The sequence below is a fragment of the Hyperoodon ampullatus genome (genome assembly GCF_949752795.1).
Source record: "Hyperoodon ampullatus genome assembly, chromosome: 2".
NCBI lineage: Eukaryota > Metazoa > Chordata > Mammalia > Artiodactyla > Ziphiidae > Hyperoodon > Hyperoodon ampullatus.
Genome location: NC_136915.1, coordinates 22,055,474 through 22,065,555, shown reverse-complemented (window position 1 = coordinate 22,065,555; position 10,082 = coordinate 22,055,474). Strand labels below are relative to the sequence as shown.

General features: G+C 50.6%; 1 protein-coding gene across 1 annotated transcript; it reads left to right on the top strand.

Moving 5' to 3' along the window:
• Positions 1–4,586: 4,586 nt before the first annotated feature.
• NR0B2 (nuclear receptor subfamily 0 group B member 2) lies at positions 4,587–6,564 on the top strand (the record flags this gene model as incomplete). Its single annotated transcript, XM_079696943.1, has 2 exons — positions 4,587–5,127; positions 6,323–6,564. 2 exons carry the CDS (start codon positions 4,587–4,589, stop codon positions 6,562–6,564), a joined length of 783 nt encoding a protein of 260 aa, XP_079553069.1.
• Positions 6,565–10,082: the final 3,518 nt, after the last annotated feature.

The following is a 10,082-nucleotide window of genomic DNA, read 5'->3' as shown; positions in this document are numbered from 1 at the left end:
AGGCATTACACAATGTAGAATTTATAAAAATTCTGATTACAAACCTACAAGCAGTACTAAAGGTAGCAAATACTGGGTTGGCCAAAAAGTTCATTTGGGTTTTTCTATAAGATGTTACGGAAAAACCCAGATGAACTTTTTGGCCAACCCAATACATCTATGTGTGAAAGGGCATGTTTTACATCTCCTTGCTATCAAGAATAAAACTTAAAAAAAATTAACCTTGCAAGAGGAAAGACAGAATCACCTCTCTATTCCCACTGTAGAAATTTATTTTTAAAAATCATTGACAGCTCTACCTCCTTCTCTTCTTTTCTCTTCCTGAAAGCGTCCATCCTAAAACTATTGGGTAGAAAGGAACAAGGTAAAAGCACACACCAGTGAAAGATGGCACCACAGTGGCCTCAGCAGGGGCAGGAGGGTGTCCTCAAAGAGCAGCGACCTGGCGTAGAGGGACAGGCCCAGCAGGGTGAAGAAGTCCATGAGTGGGAGTGGCAACCTGACCCGAGGTATCAGAGCCCAAGTTGGGAGAGGAAGGCATCTTACAGCAGAGAGGGTTGTGGCGGAGATGGCAGATTGGTTACAAATGGAGGCTTGATCCAATGAGTAAATAAGTTAAAAATAATGAAAACCAGGGCTTCCCTGGTGGCGCAGTGGTTGAGAATCTGCCTGCCGATGCAGGGATACGGGTTCGAGCCCTGGTCTGGGAAGATCCCACATGCCGCGGAGCAACTGGGCCCGTGAGCCACAGCTACTGAGCCTGCGTGTCTGGAGCCTGTGCTCGGCAACAAGAGAGGCCGCGACAGTGAGAGGCCCGCGCACCGCAACGAAGAGTGGCCCCTGCTCGCTGCAACTAGAGAAAGCCCTCGCACAGAAATGAAGACCCAACACAGCAAAAATAAATAAATTTATAAAAAATAATGAAAACCAGATTTCTCAATGTCAGAGAAGAGAGGTATAATATAGAAAGGGCGAAAACTAGAATGAATCCCATTATAGTGTATTAAAATTACAGGTAATAGTATGAACTCATGTTTTTCAGTACATATAAATAAACATAGGTATAAATGTGTGTGTGTGTGTGTGTGTGTGTACATTCCCTAACTCTGGGAGGGCTGGGAAGCAGTGGCACCCTAATAGCGATTAATAGATCTTCGTTTCTAAATATGATTCTGGTACCCAGATCATGGTTTGTTTGTTTGTTTTTGCAGTACGCGGGCCTCTCACTGTTGTGGCCTCTCCCGTTGCAGAGCACAGGCTCCGGACGTGCAGGCTAAGCGGCCATGGCTCACAGGCCCAGCCGCTCTGCGGCATGTGGGATCATCCCGGACCAGGGCACGAACCCGTGTCCCCTGCATCGGCAGGCGGACTCTCAACCACTGCGCCACCAGGGAAGCCCCCAGATCATGGTTTTTAAATACTATTCTCCACTAAAAGATTAAATCAGAGCTACGTGTAGTACTAGTTGATTCCAGGGGCTGGAAAAGTGATATCTTCATATACCAGGAAACAAAGGATGTTCAAAGAGTAATGGGGGCATATCAAAAGGACATAGACTCCAGCTTGAAGTGGTTCCCATTGGCCAAGTCTGTGACAATCTGAGCATCAAAATAAATAACGATAGTAACAACTACAAGCCACTGAATAAAATAGGAGACCCTGAATTCATAGTTAAATACAAACACACGCAAGTACATTCAATGTATTAGGAGGAATGTTTACATAGTTTCAAAGTACCTCCTCAAGAAATATTGATTCAGGGACTTCCCTGGTGGTCCAGTGGCTAAGACTCCTTGCTCCCAATGCAGGGGGCCCAGGTTCGATCCCTGGTCAGGGAACTAGATCCCACATGCTGCAACTAAAGATCCTGCATGTCGCAAGGAAGATCCCGCATGAGCGGCAACAAAGATCCCGCGTACCACAACTAAGACCCAGTGCAGCCAAATAAATAAATAAATAAATATTAAAAAAAGAAAGAAATACTGATTCATTAAAAAGGGGGAAAGAGTAACTGGTATACAGAAGAGTCTGACAGAAATCCCCCTAATCAAGTGACAAAGTGAACCCTGGGACAAATGGAAATGTGTCCTCCCTGATATATCAGGGTGTATCAAGAACACAACATCACTTCCAGGGACAGTCCTACTAAAGATACATAACCCGAGTCTAATCACAAGAAAGCCACAGACAAACCCCAATTGAAAGCCATGAGACAAAATAACAACTCTTCAAAAGTGTCAAGGTCGTGAAAGGCAAGGACAGGCTAAGGATAGTTTTCCTGACCAGTAGGGGCTAGAGTGACATGGCAGAGAAATGCAATGTGCGATTCTGGACTGAGCCCTTTTACTCTAATGATTTCACTGGAGCATTATGTGAAACTTAAAGGCGAAAACTAGAGATTAGATATTAATTTCCTGATGTTCAATGAGATTAGATGTTAACTTCCTGGCTTTCTTCAATGTTAATTTCCTGATGTTGATGACTATGTTGTGGTTATGTAGGAAAATGTCCTTGTTTGTAGGAATTACACACTGAAGTATTTGGGGGCGATGGGGGCTCAGGTTGGCAGTTTACTTCCAAAGCGTTCAAGGTAAAAAAGAAAGTTCCCTGTACTGTACCTGCAACCTTTCAGTGTTTGCGCCAGTTTCAAAATACATATCATTAACATGTGAAGAGGCGAGCAAAGAGTGTGCAGCTAAAATATGTAGGCAAATATTGTCAGGCAATTGATCAGTAAAAGTACTTTGTTATTCTCCTGGGTTTGTGATGTTTGTACTTTGTACTGATTTGTTTTATCATTTATTAAATGTTCACTTTCACACCTGATTTTCTATCCTTAATGAAGGCCCTACAAAATTGTATCAGCTTCATGCCCCGTAAAACCAATATTCATGAGTGGGCTTTCTTACTACCCTTTTAAAGATGAGAAAACTGAGGCACAGAAATATAAGGTGACTTGCCCAAGGTCTCTCAGTTAAGTGATGAAGAAGAATTTGGACCCAGCCAGTCTGACCGTAGACTCTCCTTCCACAGGATGTTGTGAAGACCCAGTAAGATAAAAGGGCATTAAAGGAACTTTATAAACGTAAGAATGAAGATTATTATGCAATTGTAATTGCATGAAAGATGCGTGCCTGTCTGCTGGGGCCTGTTTGCCTTAGTTCCTTAGTCAGAGGGAAGGAAGAGCAAAGTCCTCCTACTGTATGCCAGAAACTGCTTGGAATTCAACACGTAGGATCTCACTTTGTCCTCAAAGCACCCCTGCAAGCAGGCATTGTCCCAGATGAAGCTTCTGAGGGCCACAGAGATTTGGGGTTCAGCCCACAGTCACATAACTGAAAAGTGATAGAGCCAGGAGTAGAGGCCAGGGGTGGCGATGGCTGCCCAATAGCGTGTTAGCAGAAGGCTTGCCAGGCTGGGCTTGCCGAGGTCTACAGACATAACGCAGCCAAGGACCTTCCCACCAGCTCTCACAACCCATGCCCCAGCATCTGAGACAGATGCCTGGGACAGTGGAGCCATATGGCTGGTGGCAGAGCAACATTTCTGCCCAGATCATAAGTGGGCAACATCCGCAGACCAGGAAGCAGCAGCAAGGCGGGGGCCCAGGTAGTCACCAGCTCTGGCTGCACAATTGGGGCAGTGGGTCCAAGGGAAAAAGCAAGGACTTTGGAGTCAGACTGATGTGGGCTCTGTCTCTTCTTAGTGGTGTGAACTTGGGCAAGTCACTTTACCTCTTTGAGTTTCAAAAAGTAAGAATTGTGCCTCATAAGGAAGCTCTGAATATTAGAGTGGGAAGTGCCTGGCACATAGTAGGTGCTCAGTAAACAGCAGTATTTCATTGTAATTCTGCAAGCGTTTCTCAGCAGATATGGCCCCTCAGGAGCTCCAGGAATCCAGGGTGGGTAGAAAGAGCTCTTAAGGACCTTATTCGTGCAGGGCCCCCCAGAACTGGAGTCAGAGGAAGGCAGCCTCCTAGACTGCACAGTGGGCAAAGTCCTCCCAGCCCCCCAGGATCCTGGCTCCCTTCCCTGCAGCCTGTTCCTCACCAACAGGAGTAGGGCCCCAAGGTTAGGCAAACAAGTGAGTGATAAGGTGCTTCCAGGCTGGGCCTTGTGTTCAAGGCTTGTCCGGCTCTGGGGCTGGCTTCCTAGCTGAGCGAGAGTCCTGCAGGCACCAATAGGGACACCTGCCATGGCCACCTGCTGATTGTGCACCTGAGGCCTTGGTGCCCTGGTACAGCCTGGGTTAATGACCCTGTTTATCCACTTGAATCATCTGATAAGGGGCAGCAGGGGCAGCAGGGCCAGCAGGCAAGTGACCCTGTGCCCTGCACCCGCTGCTTCATTGACTGAAGTGATATCAGGGCCACGTGGAGCTTCCAAGCCTCCCTCCCCCGCCACTTCCCCACCGGTCCTGCCAGGGTCAGTGTGAGTTTCTTTTTTTTTTTTCAATGAACATGACTTCTGGAGTCAAGGTTGTTGGGCGGTTCCCCCCTCCCTCCCCCATTTGGGGATAAAAATAGCACCCACAGCACAAAGCAGAGGGCGGGACAGCCTGGAGGAAGGAGGAACAGATCCTCAACCATGAGCTCCAGCGAGCCAGGGACCTGCCCATGCCAGGGTGCTGCAGGCCGCCCAACCATTCTGTATGCACTTCTGAGCCCCAGCGTCAGGGACTGGCCCTCTGTGCCCCCAGCCCGTGGCCGCTGCCTGTGCAGGCAGCACCGGCCCGTCCGGCTGTGTACTCCCCATCGCACCTGCCGGGAGGCCTTGGATGTTCTGGCCAAGACGTTGGCCTTCCTCAGGAACCTGCCCTCCTTCTGCCAGCTGCCCCCCCAGGATCGGCGAAAGCTGCTGCGGTGCTGCTGGGGCCCCCTCTTCCTGCTTGGGTTGGCCCAAGACACTGTGACCTTCGAGGTGGCTGAGCTCCCAGTTCCCAGCATACTCAAGAAGATCCTGCTGGAGGAGCCCACCAGCGGTGCAGGCAATGGCCAGGTGCCGGATCGTCCCCAGCCCTCACTGGCTGCGGTGCAGTGGCTTCAGTGCTGCCTGGAGTCCTTCTGGAGTCTGGAGCTGGGCCCCAAGGAATATGCCTACCTGAAAGGGACCATCCTCTTCAACCCTGGTGAGCTCCCAGACATTCCTGGATGGGCCAAGGCTGGAGGGGGGCAGGGCCCAGCCAGGGACAGCGCCTTCTAAGGGCTTGACATCTGTGATCACTTTGGGTCCTGATTATCACCAAATAGTCATCTCACAAAAGAGGCTCAGAGAGGCTAATTGACTTGGTGAAAGCCACACAGCCAGGTAGGGGCAGAGCAAGAATGGGGACTCAGGTCTATTCATATCAGTATCTAGTCCTTGCCACTCTGCCTAAGAAATTGCCCTGACCCTCAGGGAAGGTGGGAGTTGGGAAGGGGAGGGTGGGCAGACACAGCTGTGCCTCAGTCACGCCTTCACGAGTGGACTGCATGGGGAAGTTCTGAAGGTGAAACTCTGTGGGTTCAGAAAGACCACATAGAGAAGAGGAATAAAGATGAAGGGGGGCCTTCCCCGGTGGCGCAGTGGTTGAGAGTCCACCTGCCGATGCAGGGGACATGGGTTCGTGCCCCGGTCCGGGAAGATCCCACATGCCGTGGAGTGGCTGGGCCCGTGAGCCATGGCCGCTGAGCCTGCGCGTCCAGAGCCTGTGCTCCGCAACGGGAGAGGCCACAGCAGTGAAAGGCCCGCGTACCACAAAAAAAAAAAAAAAAAAAAAAAGAGGAAGGGGTGTGGGGGAGGAGAGGGAGGAGTCCCCATAAACTTCAGCCGGGAGAGCAACGGATAGAGGAAGTGTTCTTTGTAATCTGGAGAGCATCTAGATGAGAATTCCTCACCAAAGGCCCTCATAGAATGCATTATTATAATTCATTATAATCATAGTGAATACTCATATTACACTTACCATATGTTAGGTCAAGTTCTAAGGCTTTTACATATACTAGCTCATTTAAACCTCATAACAAGCCTAGGAGATAGGTACTATTATTTATCCCGATTTCACCAAGAAGGAAACTGAGGCACAGAGATTGAGTAATTTTGTCCAAGGTCACACAGTTAATAAGTGACAGTGTGGGATTCAAACCCAGGCAGCCTGGGTCTTAACCATTGCTCTATACTGCCTCTCCATAAAGGATGGATAAATGAAGTGATAAATAAACAAATGAAGGAGGTAGTAATGGGGCCTCAAAGGCCAAGCCGGTGGCCTCTGGCCCTGGGCCAGTCTTGCCCCGTGGTGTCAGAGTAGGCTACTCACCAGCCATCTGTGCCTTCTCTGCCCGCAGACGTGCCAGGCCTCCACGCCTCCTCCCACATCGGGCACCTGCAGCAGGAGGCACACCAGGCCCTGTGGGAGGTCCTGGAGCCCTGGTGCCCAGCAGGCCAAAGCCGCCTGGCTCGTGTCCTCCTCACGGCCTCCACCCTCAAGTCCGTTCCACCCAGCCTGCTTGGAGACCTGTTCTTTCACCCTGTCATTGGAGACGTTGACATCGCTGGCCTCCTCGAAGACATGCTTTTGCTGAGGTGACCTGCTCCAGCTCAAGCAGAGACTGGGTGGAGGCTGGCAGCACTGATTCAGCCTGGTTGTTCCCTGGGTGACCCAGTGCTCCCAGAGGCTTCCCATGAGCAGCTGGTCCCAGCCCAGCCAGGTGGGCTATGGGGCCCTCACTCAGCCCCACCCCTTCTTGGCCTTCCTTGGTTTGGACACAGTGCTCCAGCTGTCTGGCCAGCCCTTGGTGGTCCCAGAGCCTCTGGGCCAAGACTCCTATCCCCTCCTGGGATGGGGCTGGAAGTTTCGACTGCTCATTGGGCCAGGAGTCCTATTGACTTTGTACAGAACTGACTTAAGTTATTGGGTTTTGTAATAAAAGGTGTGATACACTTGGAGCCTGACACTGTAGTTTGTACATGTGGAAGGGACCCGTTCACCTCCAGAGCCACCCTGCCCCTGTCAGAGGGAGACCAAGATGAAGGAACTATAAGTGGCACAGAAACCAGACCTCAGGAAACTGGAATTTTAATTTTTCAGAGTGGGATGATGATTTCATTTCTGGGGGTGAGATTTATTTCACGTGGGTCTGAATTCAGGGGGCAGTGTCAGTTCAGGACCCTCTCATGTCCTTGCCTTTATCTTAGGGGGTAGGGAGTGTCTCTCCCTGTCTTCAAATCCCCTGCTGACCCCTCCCACAGCTCCTGCCCCGTCCTCCCTCTCACCTCAGTGAGAAATGCCAATTACAGCCAATAAGGAAAATGAAGCAGCCCATTTCCAAACTGAAACAGACAGGTTACAGGAATTTCTGCAGTTTGGGGTCATTCACTTCCCCCCATTCCTTCAGCGGACAGAGGAGTCTAGTCCACAGTTCTCCCAATGGGAGGAGGCAAGGGCAATTAGGGTTGGCCTGGCGGCTGCTTGGAAACCAGAGCAGACCGAGGCTTAGTTGCCACACCAGCTGTTAAAGTCTGAAACACACTTCCATGACCATTGGCTCATAGCCACTGCCTGGAGTTCCCCTGCATTTCCTTCCACTGCTCCTCTGTGCCGGCCCTTCTCCTGGAATCCATCCCCATGTCCAGCAGCTAGAGGGCAACGCTTGGCATAGCCATGGCTTCCGGGGCTGCTCCATTCAGTGCATGGCTTGTGTCTATTCTGATTAGTCAATGTCTGTGCCTCACTGTTTGTTAAATATTTTGAATATCACTCAGGTCAAGGTCACTGACCTGCAGGGTGGGCAGGAGGGAATGATAACAACACACATGCCTATAGGACCCCCTTTCAGGTCTCCTCCTTTCTCCAGCAATGAGGCCTGTCCCAACCAGGCCCCACCCCCCTCACCACCACAGTTCGGATTCTTCTCACGGGGGTCCAAGTTAATTATTACTCAAATGAGAGGTCATTCACTCAGGGACAGCAGTCTAGGAGTCATCATCACTCAGACCTTTCCCTAAGGCCACAAAGAAAGGCACCACAACGGAACCGGCCATGTACCCATTATGGGCACCCAGTGCCAGCAGCAAGGGCACCCCTGTCCCTTACCCAATCACCCACTCACCACTCAGACACCCAGAATGAGACAGAATGGCACAGCTCAGACCCCACAACGAAGACACTCACACAACTCAGACCTACAACTCTCTCTCACAGACACACTAAGTTGAACAACTCAGACACGCTTACATAGACCCACAAAACAGACCCTCCATCGGCCCACACACAGCACAGGAATGCACAGCCCAGATACACTCACCCAGCAACATACGGCAAACACATTCACAGAGAGGAGATGTGCCCCCAAGCCAGACGTTCACACCTATACCCCTCCACCCATGGGTGGGACACACCAGAGCATGCTCTCCACCTTCTGTATGTCACAGTAAAAGAAAAAGTGGCCCCCAGCGTAGGGAGACCTGAGTCCGTACACTTCAGGTTCTACCCAGAGGCTGCAACTACAGGCCAAACTGCTCTGTCCAGCATTTAGGGCCTCAATCACTCCCTTTTCCCATGGCGACCCCAATATCCACCCTCCTCTCAGAAAGGCCATGTCCTGCTCAGCGACACCCCCCAGCCAGGACCTAATCATATCCCCAAGTAGAGATGTCCTCTAGAGCCCAGGGACAAGCCCTGCACCCCTCTACCCTTTCACCAGAAGCCCAGACCCAGACCTCAGTCCCTGACACCTGTCCCTGCCCTGCCCCTCCCACCCCTTGGGCCCATCTCACCTTGCAGACGCATGAGTCAACGCAACGCTTTCAAGAGCAGATGACTCATCTCCCCACAGGAGCCAAATCCTGCAGATTCAGGGATTTGGGGTCATTCTATCTTTTATGTCCCTTCACCAACTGCCCCCGTTAGTTTACTGTTGCTCCTCTCTGAACCTCAGACTGAGTCTTCCTGTCTCTCACCTGCCCTCCCTAAACCTGAGCAGGCATTATAAAGCATTCCTCTCCACTCTCCACCCCAGCCTTTTCCCTCAATTTACCTAATGTTTCCATCATCCAAATAGCTTCCCTATTAGCCTACCTTGTTCCTTTGCAAATTTCTTCCCTACCCCTCCACATGATTGGAGAGCTACACTTCTATTTCTTGTCTGTATCTTTTGAGTCACACCCTGTGCCCTACCCAAGCCTTCTAGAGGAACATAAAGACAAAGTTAGCAAAACTAAAGAGAAAATTATAATACAGTTTTTAAAAATATTTTTATTTATTTATTTGGCTGCACTGGTCTTAGTTGCGGCACGAGGGATCTTTGTTGCTGCATGCGGGCCCTTCATTGCGGCATGTGGGATCTAGTTTCCTGACCAGGGATCGAAACCAGGCCCCCTGCATTGGGAGTGTGGAGTCTTAACCACTGGACCACCAGGGAAGTCCCTATAATACAATTTTTTTAAATAAATTTATTTTAGTTATTTATTTGGCTGTGTTGGGTCTTTGTTTCTGTGTGAGGGCTTTCTCTAGTTTCGGCGAGCAGGGGCCACTCTTCACCGCGGTGTGCAGGCTTCTCACTGTCGCGGCCTCTCTTGTTGCGGAGCACAGGCTCCAGATGCGCAGGCTCAGTAGTTGTGGCTCACGGGCCTAGTTGCTCCGCGGCATGTGGGACCTTCCCAGACCAGGGCTCGAACCCGTGTCCCCTGCATTGGCAGGCAGATTCTCAACCACTGCACCACCAGGGAAACCCCTCCTATAATACAATTTAATAAGGGCAATAATGCTTTCTCCATGAGACTGCAGGGTTTCCAAAGGCGGGAGGCTGTCTTCACTATCAGTATCTTAACAGTGGGAACTGTGTCACATCAACCAGAGAGGGTAGAGGAAGAAACAGGCTTAGACAGGGTATGTAAATTATTCAAGGTTTGGACTGATCACCATCTGTGCTGGGATTTGAACTCAGGCCTGTGTGACTGTGGAGGCCGGGGTCTGGCCAGCACAGCCTGGAGTGAGTCATGGCCAAGATCAGGTTGTCTGGAGCCAGCTCAGCCACTGTTTACTGACTGTCTCTCAGCCTGATCCTTGTCCTCAGGCCCAGCCAGGGCTGACACACTAGGAAGCAG